This window comes from Octodon degus, unplaced genomic scaffold (assembly GCF_000260255.1).
Source record: "Octodon degus isolate 3935 unplaced genomic scaffold, OctDeg1.0 scaffold00201, whole genome shotgun sequence".
In the NCBI taxonomy this organism is placed as follows: domain Eukaryota; kingdom Metazoa; phylum Chordata; class Mammalia; order Rodentia; family Octodontidae; genus Octodon; species Octodon degus.
Window position 1 is genome coordinate 1,397,562 of NW_004524777.1, and position 18,493 is coordinate 1,416,054.

The 18,493-nt window shown below is 39.8% G+C and overlaps 1 protein-coding gene across 2 annotated transcripts in view; it reads left to right on the forward strand.

Moving 5' to 3' along the window:
• The first annotated feature begins 1,420 nt into the window (after positions 1-1,420).
• Ar (androgen receptor) overlaps positions 1,421-18,493 on the forward strand; it is a 254,666-nt gene continuing 237,593 nt past the window's right edge. For both annotated transcript variants that reach the window (XM_004644511.2, XM_023704705.1), the window contains exon 1: positions 1,421-4,084. In XM_004644511.2, the coding sequence (XP_004644568.1) occupies positions 2,511-4,084 (1,574 nt within the window). In that variant the 5' untranslated portion in view covers positions 1,421-2,510. The remainder of the gene's footprint in view (positions 4,085-18,493) is intronic.

Genomic DNA, 18,493 nt, shown 5'->3' on the forward strand with positions numbered 1-18,493 from the left:
AAATATCAGTAGATGAGATTTCAGCTCCTTTAAAGTGAAAAGGTCCTCTCAGGTCTTTGTGTTCTAGAAGGTCCATTTATAGCCCTTTTCCAAGTTCCTATGAGATTGTTGGAGTCTAGGTAATACAGCAATAGGGTCGAAGACTGGTTTAAGTTTTTCAATGTGGAACACAAGAACAAATTATATCCTTGATTTGGCTTATTCATCTGTATAATAGAGCTGATCATACTCTTTTTTGCCTGTAGCTTTGAGTTACCATCCTTGGTTAAGGTTCGTAAATGTCCATGATGTTTTGCTGTGCTACAATAAATAAAGCTATAATCTTTTTTATGCTGTAAAAGCCTGTAAAATGTGGAAGTGTCTCAGAAGAAAATCTCCATGTGTCATTTGGGAAACAAAGACCTGTGCAGATGCAGAAATCTTAGGAATTTGAAAGCTAGGGAGGCCCAGGACTTTCCTAGTAGGGTATCTTCCTTCCAAGTCTACCTCTCCTTCTCTTCTCCCTTTCCTTTCCCACTTGTCTCTTCTACTTTACACCGGAGCTCTGGGAATTCCCTCATAAGCCAGCCATATATTGGCTGCATTTCTTGTATTATTGGACCCTTTGGAAACTTAAAATATGTAAAGACAGCTTAGAAATCCACTAGCTTGTGTGCAAGTAAATGTTTGAAAAGGTCTAGATAAAACCAAGAACAAATATATACAGGGAAAATGTTTATGCTGTGTGTGCGTTTGCCTGTCTCCATGAGTTTGTCCTTTTCAAGTTTGGATAGGTGAAAAAATGCTGTTTAGAGGCAATTCCAGACAGGAAAAAGGGACAGAGACCAGAGTAGAAATGAACTCTAGTTCCTGGTTCTGAGGGTTCCTAGAGCAAATGGTACCTTGCCAACAGGTCCAATTTTGCCCTATGGAGGAATCTCAAAGATTTTACTATCTGCTGGGATGGCGGTAGATTGCTCCTTAATATGGTATGTTGAAGTCGTTCCCTTGTATAGGACCCTATAGGCGCTGAAAAGAAGCCCTGGCAGGCATTAGTAAGCACTCCAACCCCTTCCCTCCGCAAGCGTCTCTCTTGGGAATGGCCTTTGGAATCAAATCTACTTAGTGCTGGTCTTTTAGTTGCCCTGTTCTTAAAATAAAGCTCCAAGCTAAAGCTTCTGCTGGAGTGCCTAAAGTGTAGTACAGGAAAATAGGGGTATTCAGGAGCAGGGGTCTTCTAGGGCTTGAGAGAGCCTCTCTGGCTCTTACCCACACTGAGCCAGCACTTGTTTCTCCAGAAAAGCAGTGCTAGCTTGCGGTGAGGGGAGGGGAGAAAAAGAAAGGGGAGGGCAGGGAGAAAGGAGGTGGGAAGGCAAGGAGGCCCGCCTGGCGGGGGCGGGACAGACTCGCAAACTGTTGCATTTGCTCTCTACCTCCCAGCGCTCCCTCGGAGATTCCAGGGAGTCAGCCTGCAGGGAGAGCCAGAGGGGTCCGGAGCAAGCCTGGAGGCTGAGGAGGCGAGTGAGGGAAAAAGATCGAGCAAGTGGCTCCGGTGCCGAAAACAGGAGACGAAGGAACGCACAGCGCCAGCCCCAGCTCGACTCTGACTGCTGCCAAAGCCTGTTGCAGCGCGGCGGCTTCGAAGCCGCCGCCCCGGAGCTGCCCTTTCCTTTTCGGTGAAGTTTCTAAAAGCTGCTAGAGACTAGAAGGAAGCCAGGAAAGTGCCGGGTAGGACTGACCGCTGCCTTTGTCCTCCTCTCCTCCACCCCCACCCCTGTCTCCACTCCCACAACTGCTTCTGCCTGCTACTCTCCGTCTGCCCCCACCTCTCCCCTTCACCCCAGTCTGCACAGTGCTGCCCTCCGGTTTGCAGAGGTTTCTCCCTTAGGCTGAGAGCTGGTGATCTAGCTGCACGTTGCAAAGAAAGCTTTTGGAAACCTGGAGAGTGGGGAACTCTTTGGGCTATAGCGCTGCAGCCAGGACCTGGCTCATTAAGCAGCACGGAAGGAGTGCCCCTTGTACACTCCCTCTTCACCTCTTCCTGCCTTCCCCAACCCCCACTCAAGAGTGCGGAGCCAAAAATCAAAAGATGAAAAGACTCTCAGGGCTTCAGTAGTTTTACGCAAAACAAAACCAAATAATAATAATAAAAAAACAATTATTATTTGCACCTGCTTCACTGGAGCTTGAACTTGGAAAACAGAGGACCCTTTCCCCAAATTTTTGAGCATCTTTTGACTACCCTTTAAGTGTTCAGGGACAGACTCAGAGCCTAAGCCAGGTTGATCCTACCCCTGCTCAGTTCGTGTCTTTCTCTGTATGACACTTTGAGGCTGTCTGAGCGCTTTTTGCTTCTTTTATTTTTGTTGTTGCTTTTTTTTTTCTCTCCTGCAAGTTTTCTTCTCTAGAGCTTTCATCAGGTGGGCAGCTAGCTGTGGCGATCTCATCATCACAGCCTGTTGAACTCTTCTGAGCAAGACAAGGGAAGAGAGTGTAAGGGAATTAGATCAAAGAGTCAGCCAAGCTCTAGGATGGAGGTGCAGTTAGGGCTGGGGAGGGTCTACCCCCGGCCGCCGTCCAAGGCCTTTCGAGGAGCTTTCCAAAATTTGTTCCAAAGCGTGCGAGAAGTGATCCAGACCCCGGGGTCCCGGCACCCTGAGGCCGATAGCACAGCACCTCTAGGCGCCCATTTGCAGCAGCAGGAGACCAGCCCCCGGCAACCGCAGCAGGGTGAGGATGGCTCTCCCCAAGCTCACATCAGAGGCCCCACAGGCTACCTGGCCCTGGAGGAAGAACATCAGCCTTCACAACAACACTCAACCTCTGAGGGCCACCCTGAGAGGGGCTGTCTCTCAGAGTCTGGAACCTCTGTGCCCACCAGCAAGGGGTTGCCGCAGCAGCCGCCAGTACCTCCGGACGAGGATGACTCAGCTGCCCCATCCACGTTGTCTCTGCTGGGCCCCACTTTCCCCAGCTTAACCAGCTGCTCTGCCAACCTTAAAGACATCCTGAGTGAAGCCAGCACCATGCAGCTTCTTCAGCAGCCACAGCAGCAGCCGCAGCCACAGCAGCCTCAGCCTCAGCCCCAGCCGCAGCAGCCACCGCAGCAACAGCAGCAGCAGCAACAGCAGCTAGAAGTGGTATCTGAAACCAGCGGCAGAGTAAGAGAGGCAGTTGGGGCTGCCACCTCTTCCAAGGACAGTTACCTAGGGGTCAATTCCACCATATCTGACAGCGCCAAGGAGTTGTGTAAGGCAGTGTCTGTGTCCATGGGCTTAGGTGTGGAGGCATTGGAGCATCTGAGTCCTGGGGAACAGCTTCGGGGAGACTGCATGTATGCTCCGCTCCTGGGAGGTCCACCTGCTGTTCGACACACTCACTGTGCCCCACTGGCCGAGTGCAAAGGTTCTCTGCTGAATGACAGCCCAGGCAAAGGCACTGACGAGACTGTTGACTATTCCTCTTTCAAGGGAGGTTACTCCAAAGGACTAGACGGTGAAAGCCTGGGCTGCTCTGGCAGTAGCGAAGCAGAGAGCTCTGGGACACTCGAACTGCCCTCCACCCTGTCTCTCTACAAGTCTGGAGCACTGGAGGAGGCAGCATCTTACCAGAGTCGCGACTACTACAACTTTCCGATGCCCCTGGCCGGGCCTCCACCCCCTCCACAACCTCTCCATCCGCACACCCGCATCAAGCTGGAGAACCCACTGGACTACAGCAGCGCCTGGGCTGCCGCAGCTGCACAGTGCCGCTATGGAGACCTGGCGAGCCTGCATGGCGGGGGTGCCCCAGGACCCAGCTCTGGGTCACCCTCAGCCACTGCCTCATCTTCCTGGCACACTCTTTTCACAGCTGAGGAAGGCCAGTTGTATGGACCGTGTGGAGGGAGTGGCAGCGGCAGCGCCGGAGAAGCAGGCTCTGTAGCCCCCTATGGTTATGCTCGGCCACCACAGGGGCTGGCGGGTCAGGAAGGTGACTTTCCTGCAACCGATGTGTGGTACCCCGGTAGCATGGCCAGTAGAGTGCCCTATCACAGTCCCAGTTGTGTCAAAAGCGAGATGGGACCCTGGATGGAGAGCTACTCCGGACCTTACGGAGACATGCGGTAAGTTTCTCTTTCCAGAACTGTAGCCTTTAGGCCCAGGGCACAAAGTAGCTCTGCTTTCTTGGGAATCTCATAAGCTAGCTATTCTTCCTCCAGAGAACACTTAGACTCAGGGGTCTCAACCCAGCCCTATAGGAAAAGCTGCCCTAAACCTGAAGCCTTTCGTTGGACTCTCCTCCTGTCAACATTTAAAGCAGAGTCTTTGCTGCTCGCCCTAGGCGCTGGTTAGTGTCCTTCCAAATTCCAACTCCCCCAGCAGCCTAAAATGTTCTACCTTCTGGCACTCCGGGTCCCGCAGGCTCCAAACCTGATTGCACTGATCACTTTCAGCGAATAAGCCCTGTAAACCCTCCACTTCTTTTTTCCTTTCCAACCTCAAAGTCCTAGGACCTCAAACAAAAATAGGAACAATTTCTCTTCCTTGGGTCAATTATTGTTCATCTTTTAGGCCATAGTCAGTCTGAAAAATACTGGTCGAAAGACCAGCCAAGTGGTCTTAGCTCCGTCTCCTCCAAAGAGACAGAATGGAATTCCCGTTAAAAAAAATAACGTAGTTTCTGGGTGCTGAGGGGCCCTGTTGAGAGAGTGATACGCCTTCCCTGGAAGCAACTAATGGTGTTTTCCATCCAGGGCTGGAGGTCCGTGGGCAGAATCCAACCAGGCACTTTTAGAGCAGGTAGAGAAGCAAATTTCTTGGTAAAGCCTGGGCAAATTTTGCTACTACTACTTTCTTATCATTGGTTGATTAAGTTAGAAGGGATTGCTTGGGTCTGTTTTATCTTGCAAAGTGTTCTTGCTGTGTATTATTATAACAAATCCACAGCCCCCTACTTCAAGTTTGCATCAGATCCACAAGAAGGAGAATGGTCTTTTAATGAAAATATGGTCAGATTTGAATCTAATTTATGAAACTGTTGGGAGAAAATTTTATATTTCCAGCTATTCTAGTATGCTCATAAATCTGTACAGGAAGAGAGATTTAGGCACTTCATTATATTCTTTCATTTTAAGGACATGCCTACATTTTGAAAACATTTGTTGGTGGTAATAAAGGGAGTAAACCCTGCATGTGACCTATGAGCCATAATCTTGCCTCAGAGTTTTAATTAGGGCATGAGAAAAGTGGCCAGAATTTATTAAAAAATTCTATCTGTCTTTTGAATTTCTTATATACTGTGTTGAAGTTTGTTTGTTTGTTTTCTCCTCTGCAAGTTAGGATATTCATTTATCTGGTGAGAAAGAGTATTTACTGGAGAATACTCAGGTCGTAGATCAGGTGCTAAGGACCGCATGGACTTCTATCTTATTCTATGTTACCATAGGTATTTTCTTTTACATGAGACTTTTTCAAAATTTGTGTACACTAGTATACTACTTTGTTGACTTAAAATCTAACAATTTCCCTCCTTTAATCTGTGCTTCTGTTCTTGGAGCATGTCAGAAATGTTAGAAAACACAGAAGGACATGGCTTCATAAAATAGTATTTTCCTGATGTCAGAGTAACTGTCTCTTCCTAGGCTTCACTTTCTATTAGGATTTTATGGTTTGGCTTACAAGATTTTCAAAAGGTTCTTTTAATATTATTAAATTTTTTTCCAGTGAATTTAGAGTGTTTATTTTGCAATGGGCTGTATTGGGGTATAAAAGATCTTCATTTTATGAGAACAGGTTTACTTGGTAGGGTTTTTTTTTTCCTCTCTGTGTGTATATGGTGATCAGTAGAGTTAAATCTCTCTTCTAATCTGGGGGGAAATGTCTAAGGTGTTTCTTGATCTACAATGATTGGATACAAATCCAATCACTGGAAACTTCCATCATCTGCATGTCCTACCACTTAAATTGAAGAGAGGAAATGGTTGTTTGCTTAGAAATATGTGTCTTCAAATTTACAGCCTTTCAACCAAGCAGCTATAGGGAGCAAAAGTTCTTTCAATCAGGTTGATAATAAGCTTGGTGATTTTATTCTAAGTCATACTGAAAAATATTTCTCTATCAGGAAGACCATCATAGCTTGATTTCTCCTTGATACTGCTCAACTAGTGAGAATTTAGCAATACCCAGAAAGTACATTATTTTCAGTTTTCCTGGTTTGTGATCATTGAACTGGATATGAAGAGTCTAGTAAGAGGTAAAACTGATGGTTCTGCTAGGTCAGTTGACAATTTCAGTTTCTAGGATACAGAAAATCTTTGAATAAGTTTATTAAAATTAATTAATTTAATCAGGATGCAATCAGTTTCTCACTAAAAGTTGAAATACTTTTTTTTTAACTTCTACTGTCCCTAAATTCGTAGGAGCACATAGATTCATAGGATTTTGATGAAAAATCAGTAGATTTTTTAAAGCCCAAATGGAGAGCTTCCTCCCTCTCTGTATTACATGCATTATGTGCTGACTTTAAGTCTCAAAATTCTAGAGGCTTCCATAAACCTGTTGTGTTCCTTCATTTTCCTTCTGTGTAACTGCTCATGCACCTTAGCTAACTGGTTGAGGGATTTTTTTAAAGCCTTAGTAATTTCCCCAATAACTGCATTCATATACGTCAATAATGTTTCTGCAGAGAGCAGGACAGAAGCCCAAGGTGGTCTTAGTTTTACTTACTTTAGAATGTGTTTTGAACAGAAGGAATAATAAAAAATGATGGGGCTTGTTTGCAACCCTGATGGTATTTTATAGAGCTGTCTTCCCAGAGAGATCAAAGACTGACCTTAATTGACTGCTGCCCCCTTCCACAGAAATAGAGCCCCTTATATCTTAGGGAGCAGCACAAATTATATGGCAAATATTTATTCTTGAATGTTTGAGCCCAAGGGAGCCAATGTAGGAATAAATAGTTGGAGGTTAGAGAAATTCTTCAAATGTAAAAAGACACGTTTTCTTTTAGTAGTATGTTATAGTCTTCAAATAAATAATATTTTAGTGGTGCTTTGAGATTGGCAAATCCTGCCTTTAGCTATTATATTTTTCAAGATATAGCATTTTATTCATTCCTCTTTTTATTTCCACTCCATGCCCCATTTATCAAGCAGTTTTTTTCATGAGTACATTAGAAAGAGCAATTTGTTTTGTAAAGTGGAATTTTTACTTTGGGATGAAGGCAAACTAATGGTTTCTGTAGGTAGGCTTGAGGTCACTATGTTAGGCAGACGCATCCTTTCTCTGGGGTTAGCAAATTTTTGTGAGTTCTGTCTGAATCTCAGTAATAAAAAATAAAAGACAACACAATCACACTCAGTTGCAGTCCCTGATTTTAAGTATCCATATGGTGTAATCATAGAAAATACCTCTTGCTTGTTCACAAACTATCTTTCAGCTCAGCAAAGATAAACATCTGTGGGAAATGTTTTCAAAGAAGCTTGCAGCCTTCCAATTGCAGGGTCACTTTGGAGTGCTTCCTTATCAGCACTAATTTTTCCTCATCAGAGTATAATTCTTTAAGCTGTAAATTTTGAAATTATATATTGAATTTTGTGGCACATATAATTTTCCTTGTTAGCTGTTTTTCTTGCTGTAGTAATTTATTTCATCTGGTACACATCTATGTATTTAAACAAAAAAATATCTTTGGTCTTTTGACTCACACATGTACCTTGATAGGATCATGTGAGTTGCATGTGGATAATTTTATTATTATTACTAATGGTGATATCAAGAAAACCAATTTCATTCAGAAATCTGCTCATACGGAGAACAGAATGTGGGTCATGTGTCACATGAAAGGGGTTTCTTTTATAGCCAAACCTGAAATCATGTTTCTGAAAAAAATACAAAGCAAACAGAAAAATCAAGTTCTGTGAGGCTGGTGATAGAGACAAAAGGAATTCTTCCCATACCCCCAACCACTACCATTTTCTCTTTGTCTGCAGCTTCCTTAAGTGCTGCTTATCCAGAATTTTTCTTTTTTTCCATTCCTTTCAAGATTATAACATTGAAATATTCTTCTTTCTACTTTTCAGGATATTTTTTCTCATTGGACCTGTGACAAACTCCTAAAACTTTTTCTTTAGAAAACTTTGGATAGCAACAGATCAAATCAACTGTAGCATCTTTTTCTGAAGACTGTAGCACCAGGTTCTGAGGAGATTGCAATATAAATGGCAGAACATTTTAAACTTGAGGTTAGAGGGTGATTCAACAGTTGTAGAAGGAATAAAACTGTATGGCTTGAGGACTTAGAAATGTGTCTACTGTCCCTATTGATAACCTTCTCTCAGGCCCTAAGAAAAATGGGACCCTTTTTACTTTCCACACTGCTCTGGTTGAGAAATGGGTGTGCACTAGCAGGCCCTAATATGCATGTGAGGGTGCTCATAGATGTGTCCAACTGGAATGATTTGCTCAAGCTACATGTAAATCAATGATTTGAAAACTAAAAACAAGATTAAAGAAATTATTCTACTTCAGTGTGTCCCTACCAGCATTCCACCAAGGTTTGAGATGTTGATTCAAACTGTCATCCTCATCCTATACAGAACTAACTTTTAATTGTAAAGTTCTCTACAGTAACCAACATTGGTTGTCCTTCATAGGGAAGAAAATTTATGAAATCTTAAAGTTATATGGTATTTTTTTAAAAAGAAATCTCAGTATTTTTCAGTTTATTTACAAGTTCTCTTGTAAGTTTGAGTAGACTAGGGTGAGTTGTAATTGAGGGAAGAGAAACAATTGTATTTTCCATGATATTCATTTACCATCTGGGGAAACTTTGGAGAAGAACTTGCAGCTTTTTCTTCTGGAAACTTCCCGCTTGATTCTAATAATAATTTGCTCAACAAGGGCTACATTTAATGATTTTTTAAGGTGACAGTATGTGAATTACTGCTTGCATACTCATGAGTGATGCCACCACTTCACTCTAAAACTGATTCTTGCTTCTAATCAGCAAGCCTCATAAGGGTTAAAGGTGGCTCATTTAGAAAAATTCACAGTATTAAAATTTTGGTCACTGGAGAGTGCTTTCAATGTAGATAATGTGGTGTCTGAATTTTGTTTTATCTATAACAGCTTTATTGAGGTGCACGTCATAATCTGTACAATTTACCCATTTAAAGTATATAATTCAATTGTTTTTAATGCATTGTGTTATGAAAACCCTACCAAAATCAGTTTTAGAAAATTTTAATCACCCAAAAGATACTTTAGGGCTGGAGAGATGGCTCAGTGGTCTAAGGCACCTACTTAGAACAAGCTTGGCAAAGCATCAGGGACCGCGGTTCAATCCCCCAGCACCACATGCCAGCCAGCCCCGCCCCCTGGTGGGCTGAGCTGGCCACACACACACACCACTCTCTCTCTCTCTCTCTCTCTCTCTCTCTCTCTCTCTCTCTCTCTCTCAAATAAATAAAAATTAAAAAAAAAACTAAAAAAAAAAAAAAAAAGATCTTTACTTTAGCAATTGCTCTACTACCTGCTCCCAACTGTGAGCTACCATTAACCTATCTTCTGTATCAACAGATTTGTTTATTCTATCATTTCATATAAATGAAATCATACATTATGGGGTCTTTTGTGACTCACTTCTTTTGTATAAAATGTTTTCAGGCTTCATATTGATGCATGTATCAATAATTTCATTATTTTTTATAGTTAAGTGATGTTCCATTGTATAGATTTGCTGCATTTTATGTATGTATTTGTTGACAAATTTTGGGTTGTCTCCATTTTTTGACTTTTTAATAATAATGGTGCAAACATTCATGTACAGGTTTTTTACAGATATGTATTTTTAACTCTTTAGGTTACATATCTAACAGTGAAATTTCTGTGTCATGTGGTACCTGTGTGTTTAACTTTTTGAAGATCTGCCAAACTATTTTCAGAAGTGGCTTCACCATCTAACAAACCTACCAAGAATATATTAAGATTCCCTTTTCTCTACATCTTGCCAGCACTTGTTATCATCTCTTGATTGTAGCTCTCTTATTGTTATGAAGTAGTAGCTCACTATTTTTTGATTTGTATCTTCTTAGCAACTATAATATTCAACACCTTTTCATATACTTACTGGAAAATGTCCATTTAACATTTAGTCACTTGTACTTGGGTTATTTGAGCTTATTTTATTACTGATTTGTAATCATTTTTTGCATATTCTAGATATATATGTTTTAATTGATTATGATTTATGAATATTTTTATACATGTTGTGTTTTGTCTTTTCACTCTCTTGATGTGATCCACTGAAGCAGAGAAATTTTTAAGTTTGATGAATTTCAGTCTATCTACATTGTTTTGTTTTGACTTACCATTTCGGTGTCATATCTGAGAAGGCTTTTCCTAAACCAGAGTTACAAAGATTTAAACCTGTTTTCTCTAAGGGTTAGTTTATTATTTTAGCTGTTTTTGTTTACATCCATGATCAGTTTTGACTTAATGTTTATTGTGATGTGAAATGGAGATTCTGCTTCATTCTTTTGCATACACCCAGCCACAGTGGAATCATTTGTTGAAATTTTCTCCATTTAAATATCTTAACATCTTTTGTGCAAAATTAGTTAGCCATAAATGTGAGGGTTTATTTGGGGGGCTCAATCATAGCCCATTGATCTATCAGACTGTCTTTATGCTAGTACTACCCTGTCTTGATTTTTGTAGATTTTTAGTAAGCATTGGAAAGAGAAAGTGATCCCTTCCACTTTTCTTTCTCAAAATTATTTGGGCTTTTGTGGGCCCTTCGGGTTTTCATATAAATGGGGGGCATTAGTCTGCCAATTTCTACAAGTACGCTAGCTGAGATTCTGATAGCAATGATACTGACTCTGTGGCACAATTTGTGGTTATTTCCATCTTAAAGATGTTGTCTTCTGATATGTGAATATAAGATGTCTTCCCATTTATTTGAAGTTTTTAAAAAATTTTCCAGAAATGTTTTATAGTTTTTCAAACATAAGTTTTACACTTATTTTATTAAATTTATTTCTAAGTATAGTATTTTATACTACTATGAATAGAATTATTTTCCTTATTTTTCATTACTACTATGCAGAAATACAATTTTTCAATATTGATCTTGTATTCTATAACCTTCTTTAAAGTACGTGAGTTCTACACACCTGTGAGACTGAAGGGCAAGAGTTTTTGCTACTGCTCCGAAAGTCAGAGCATATTTCATTTTGTTCTTTATCAAGGTCATGTAGGGATTCTGTTCTCATTTTTACTCAACTGTGAATTAGAAATGATAATGCCATTGTTTTCCTGGGGGAAGAGGAGAGTGTTTCTGGGTATGCTGTAATTTGGAAAGCTTCATGAAAGAAGCTTCATTAGGTTTATGCAGTTTATAGTACCTTTTTAAACAGTATATATATGGGAGCTTTTAGCAAGGGAGTGAGTAATAATTTTGGTTTCTATATAGAAAACTAATATGAAGAGGTAACAAAGGTAAACTAGGTCATAGAAATCACTGGTTATATTTGGTTTATGTTTAAGATTGTACAAACAATTGAAGTCATAATTTTATATTTTCCATGCTGTCCTGTACATAAAGTAACTGATGCTGCTCCAGGCATTTATTTCTAGATGGGGCACTAGTTTGTTTACTTACATATAATTTAGGCTTCTCTTCAAGGATATACTCCATAGCCATGATACGAAGATAAAATTCATCTACATAAGAACTAAATTTTGGACTCACTAATACTATAGGCTAGAGCTCATATCTATAGCTATAGTGCCCTAATAATGGTAAGTGAACAGCAAAACATGTAGCAAAAGGTATTATTTAACCTAATAGCTAACTTTATCAACTACACTGATGAAATTATCTTTAAAGAAGAATAACAATCAACTACTTTTCATTAAGAATCAGTTATATTGCAATAGAAATGACACAATAAAAGGAAAGAGAACACAACTGAGAATCTTGAGATTACTGCTATGGGGGAGCTTTTAGTGAAAGAAAGAAAGAAAGAAAGAAAGAAAGAAAGAAAGAAAGAAAGAAAGAAAAGAGAAAATTACAAAGGAAAGAAGGAAGGAAAGAAGGGAGGGAAGGGAAGGGAAGGGAAGGGAAGGGAAGGAAAGGAAAGAGAATGGAAAAGGCCTCATAGGATGTCGTTATGATGAGATTCTATCTGTAAGATACTGAGTTTTTAAACATAAGCAAAAAAAGGATCAATATAGAATAAAGTGGTTAGCAGTATTTATTACTTGGGGCTGCTTCTAAATTTTATGGAAATAGTAGAGGCATAACTAAATTCAAGCCACAGATTACAGGTTTTGAGGAATCTATCTAGCAGCAGGAAGTGATAACTCTGGAAAGACAAAGGAAACTAGGGCAAGGTGTTGAAATCTTTTTGCTTATTTATTTAACAGCAACACTTTAATCAAGTTAATTACTAGTTTTTTCTTTAATTTATTTGGGTATGTCATTGTACTTGTTGGGACATTTTCTGAGGCCTTTGACTAGACAAGTGTGCAATAATACAATAATGATTTGAGGATGATTAATGGGTTAGGGTGAGCTTAATGTGAGATAGAGTGAAGATACCCAATATTTTGATCAAGTCAAGAATTACTCTGTTCTTAAAGTTTTCATTAGTCTTGATGGTTGGGTTTGAGCTTACAAATAAATTGATCTTCAGGATGTTGATTAAAGGAGGAATACAATAAGCATCAATAAAATAATTTGAGTAAAACACATGTGACAATCTCTTAAAAATTTTACTAGTTAGATGGTGTAGCATTTTTGTTTGTTTGGTTGGTTGGTTGGTTTTGAGACAGTCATGTTATGTAATGTAGACTGGCCTTGAACTCACTCTGTCGCCCAGGCTGGCCTTGAATTTACAACACTTTTTCTGCCTCCCCCTCATGGGTGTTGGGATTACAAGTGTACTTCACCATGCCCAGCTAGGGAACCCTACCCCACTAGGGATTCTACAGGATTTTCTCTAGGTTTGAGCTGCTTGTAGGAGTGTACTTCCACTATCTGACTGCTAGGTGGGTTGCAAATGTCCTGGGAGTGGTTGGCCTCCTTCAATGGTTTCAACACATAACCAAGACTCTATCATAGGATAATTTGAACCAGAACTGTCTGGCATGAGATAATAAATAAATAAGCTACTGTGGTACTTAGTATTTCATCTTGGATGTTCTTTTCCAAAGTGCCAAACATTCTTGGTAACACTGACTCCTTGATACATTTTTATGCATGTATATCAAGGAACAGCCAGTGACATTGAATATATTCTTGTAGCACTTTGCAGTTTACAGAGAAGTTTCATATTTCATTATTACATTTCATTCTTATTTGTACTCTGTACAAGTAGGCAAGGTTTAGAGTATCACACTACTAATACTGTTACAGTACTGTTATTCCTGTTGCAAACATGTTCAGAGAGGTTAGGTAATATGCCTACAGTTGAACAGCTTCACAGTGGCAGATCTGAGATTTCAGTCTCTTTCATCTTCAAACTATGTTTTCCTGGTTTTATCCCACATCTTTTTTTACTTCATCCATAGAACAATGAAGTTCAGAGACACAAAGGAACATAATTGGCTGCTCGAGGGTAACACTACTCTTAAGACTTCTAGGTCTTTTGTCCATCCACTGGACTGGGTTATCTGGGAGTTCTGGGTGCCAATAAACTTGCTGTTCTAGTTTACAGATTAAATTTATTCAGCAAATATTTATTGAGTGCCTATTATATGCCAACTTCTGTACCAGGCATCGATAACACAGCAATGAAAAGCCAGAGAAGAAACCTCCAAATAGCTGACAGTTTAGTGAGGGAAGACATGTAGACTACATTAGAGGGTAGTAAGGGTCACAAAGAGTAATGTAACAGAGAATGAGACAGAGACTGATGGAGGCATTTTATACTTGCTGGTCAGAGGAGGCCTAACTATGGAAGGTGATATGTGAGCAGAAGCTGAAGGAAATGAGGAAGTGACCCATAAGATATCTAGAGATAGAATATTACAGAACACAAATGGCCTGAGGCAGGAGCACACTTGGTGTGATAGAATACAGCGAGGAGCCATATGGCTACCTTATGTAAGTGAAGAGTTGATAGAGCATGACACCAAAAGAAAAGGGGCATCACAAGCATTCCTTAGGACTGTGGATTTTACTCTGATGTTTTGAGCAGAGTAATTTGATCTTATTTAAAGTTTAACAGAATCCTTCATCATAACATCTATTCCTCTTTGATATATTATACATTTATATGTTTACCTGCTGTCTGTGTGGAGAAGAGACTGGGAGAGTAAAGGTGAAACAGGGAGCGGAGCCTACTGCAGCGATTCAAGTGGGAGATCATGGTGTCTTAGAAGAGGTAAAAAGGAGCTGAATTTGGGATATATTTGGAGATAGAACCAAAAGCACATTCTTACAGATTGGATATTCATTATTAGAAAATGAAATGAGACAAACATGATTGCCAAAAATTTTTATGAGCAACTGGGAAAATGAAATCACCACTTATGAAATAGTGTATATTATATACATGTAGAGAAAGTGCATAGGGTGGGGTAAACATCAAGAGTTCGACTTGGGACATATACTAAGTTTGAGTTATCTAGTTAAAAGCCTGATGACTTCTCAGGTTTCATTCGCTGCCCTCAACATTCCTGTTCTTCAAGGAAATGGAAAGGGCTCTGAAAAGATCACCTGGTCTTGCCCCTCCTCCTTTCATCTTAGTGTTTATGGAAGCTTAGACAAGAGTAGGGACTTATCCAAGTAGTCAAGACAAAAGCTACCAAAAAAGCAAAGGTATGAACTCAGTTCTCTTGGATTCTAACTCAGTGGTTCTTTGCTCACTGTTGTTCGGAGGCCTCATTTGAAGGAAGCAGTAAAACTTTTCATCTTGTGCAAACTTAAACCAGGTAATTAAATTAAATGATGAATCAAAAACTGGAAAACCATACATATTGGCTGCTACCCACATTCAAATCAGAATGTTTCTACTATGTTTTTACTGAACTACATACCAAAATAATTTAATGGTGTAAAATATTGAACTTTGATCAAACTTGAAACCTAAAGGAACTTGAAATGGCTGGACATTGTAGAATATCAGAGTTCATGGAACCCGGGAGACCATTTTGACCAGCTAGGTGATTTTACTAGTTAGTGAGGTACCTGACACACATAGAGAAGTGGATTTAACCACAGTTACCAGCAGGCTATGAAGAGTCTGTTCTGAAAGTTGGCTATATGTTACTTCCTAGAAAAATCTATATTAAAAAAGTGATTCCATACTCAGAGCATAGGATTTTCAGCAATAAGGGTGATAGCACTTATTGAGTGTTCTGTGCTAAACTTTGCCACCTTGTATGGACTATCATTTAATTCTCACATCAACTTTGAGAAGTAGGCCCAGAAATATTAATACCAAATATTAAAACTAATAATACCAAAGTGTTACCCAGGTAAGAAGTAGCAGAACTTGTGTGCACCCAGAAGTATGACTTCTAGTTATAAAGTGATAACCACTGCCCTGTATGAGCAGCTTCTTGGATTACCCAGCCATTCACCCTTACCATCCTATGTGACTGATGGTTGAAGTGACTCGTTTTCTACTTCCATTGCTATAACTCTAGTACTCCACAACAAATAGCTGTATGACCTGGAGAACCTGAGGATTGTGAATGATGAGAAATAGACATCTTAAGATAGACATTTTAAAAAAAGACATTGGAAAACAAGATGATGGCGATTATAAAAAAGGGCCCACCAAAAATCTAGACTATTCAGTGCATGCTTAAATAGAATTATCACAATAAAATGAACAAGAAGAGAGAGAGAGAGAGAGAGAGAGAGAGAGAGAGAGAGAGAGAGAGAGATCTATTTAAAAAACAGTAACTACGTTATTTGCTTTACATGTATTAGCTCTTCTGGTCATCCAAATCACTCCATGAGGTAGGTATTAATACCATTTACATGTTGCAGATGAAGGACAGGGACAAAGCAATAAATAACATGCCCAAGGTTATAGAACAAGTAAGTGGAAGAGCCTTACAAGAATCTAGGCACTCTAAGTCCACAATTTAAATTCCCCCACTACATTTAGGGAAAGGCATACTACTCATATTTGTGGGTAGAAGCCAGACTTCCTAGGAGTTCACACAAATTCTCCTACTTCCTAGTTGTTTTGACATTTGGGCAAGTTACTTAACCTCTCTAGAGAGTTTTTAAAATGCCAAAATATTTTTTAGGGGGGCCTGAACTTCAAACATTGAGCAACTCTCATCTTATTTAATATGTACCAGGTTCTTTTAAGGACTCTTTGAAAGCAAGATACCCAGGATCACATGGTGAGTAAGTAGCAGAACCAATGCTTTAACTTTTGACTCCATACCTCTTTCATCTTCATGATTCTGGCTCTCTTTTTACAATGTTTTCTCCTTCCATTCTTCTTTCTGTACAGTTGTATTACTTGCCTTTTTCTTTTGTTTTTAAAATTAACTGACTCCATCAACAATATTGGACAGACAATTGAGAGAAGTGTCATACTCCATCTCTTTCCAGAGAATGAACAAAAGGAGATAAATGTCACAGGAAAAGGGCAGTGTATGGAATTTACACTAAGGAAGGAAGGAAACTTCTTAGTATCAGCAAGATGCTGCCTTCTTGCTTCTAGAACCAAATAGGTTGTGCAGAATCCCCTAGAAAGTTATGAATGCAGATATGAGTTACATTTTTGTTACTGTAAAAATGGATTCAAGCTACTGTGAAAATCCCCATCTTCAGATTTTCTTTTAAAGAAGGTGCAATAATGTTGCTCATATAAGTGCCTATTTTATTCCAAGTTTTCTTTCCAAAATTGACGAACTGAGCCACCCCATTAAACATTGTCCAATCTCTAATTAGATGAGAAGATTGCATAAACAGAGGCTTGAGACTAAAGACAGAAACATTTGATGTTTAATGTTTGGGTGCAAAAATGATTCCAAAACATGTTTTGTGTCTGTTTATCCTGTCCAACCCTTGTTCTCTTTCATCTGCTTAAAAGCAGGCTTAGCAAATGTATAATCTTTGGGAGTTTCCAGTGGTTCATCTGAAATTTGTTTGATTAGTCTTTTAAATAAAAATAAGTTAGGCTGAGCTAGTTCAATTACCTTAATAATGGACCAAAAGTCTTAACCATAGTCATATTTTCACATGGTATGTTGTTTATTTGGGATACTTCCTAAGCCTTGCTGGGGTGGTGGATTTATTCAAAATAAGATAAGATGTAGAATTTAGCAGGGTAGGCTTTTCTCTGGTGACATCACTACCCTTCCAGATTCAGCATGCTCCATCCAAGATGACCTCACAGTATCTGGGGAGAGCCAAGTTGGAGGAATTTGGAATTACAGTGATGAAGCAATTTATTGCCCAAGGCACTCCCAGTAATCCCCTCTACCGGACTCCAGAGCTTTATCACTTCTTACCTGGCTTACTGCAAGGATCTCATGTCTCCTCTCTCCAGTTTTCTCTGCTTCATTTTTAATTCATACTGCATTCATGTCACCAGACTTTCACAAAGTTCAGCTCCAGTCATGTCAGTATCTTGCATTAAATATCCATTAGCCTAGAAGTTCTGTGACAGTTGGAACCCTGTCTGATTTATTTCCCTATTCGCAGAGTTTGGTATAGAGAAGGCCTTGCAGAGTGGCTATGCAATGATTTGTTAAACTTTTAGCTCCTTAGACTGAGGGTTAGCCCAATGGTAGCACACTTGCCTCCCATGTGAGAGGCCTAAATTTGAGCTCCAACATCCCTCTCCTTCCTTCCCTCCCTTTCTCCCTGTCTTTCTGTCCCTCTACCTCCACCTCTCTGTCTTTGTCTGTCTGTCTCTATTCCTGCCTTTGTCTCTGTCTCAGTCTCTATCTCTGTCTGTCTGTCTGTCTCTCTCTCATACACACACACACACACACACACACACACACACACACACACAAATTTCAGGTGCTCCTCCATTCTCTTATAGGTTAAAGTCCAAATTCTTTAAATCTCCTGTTTTCCAGTCTCTTCATGATCTCACTTGTTATTATTCTACATGAATCTCTCAAATTCCTCCGAAAAATTCTTACATTCTACTTGAATAAATCTAGTCACTGTCACTTTCAACCATCCTTGCCACTTTATTCTCTTAACTTCTCATTGTACCTGTTATCCTTTTGCCTTTGAAGGCTATCCCAATTTTGCTACTACCAGTTCTTCTAAGCCTAGTTCAAACCTTTCTGCAAGGTGAATTTTCTCATACTCCCAACACAAGGAGAAATGTTCTCTATGACATGATATGTTTGAAAGAATGCTGATTTCAGTCTCTGCATCTGTAAAGCAGGGCTTGAAACTGCTACACTTTGACAATTCAAAGAGAGGTCAGGTAAGATGACTAATATTACAAAAAAGTCAAGAATCACTTTACATTTGCCTCTTTCTTCCTTCTTCATTTATATGGCACTTAATCTCTTAAATTAAGTTTGTT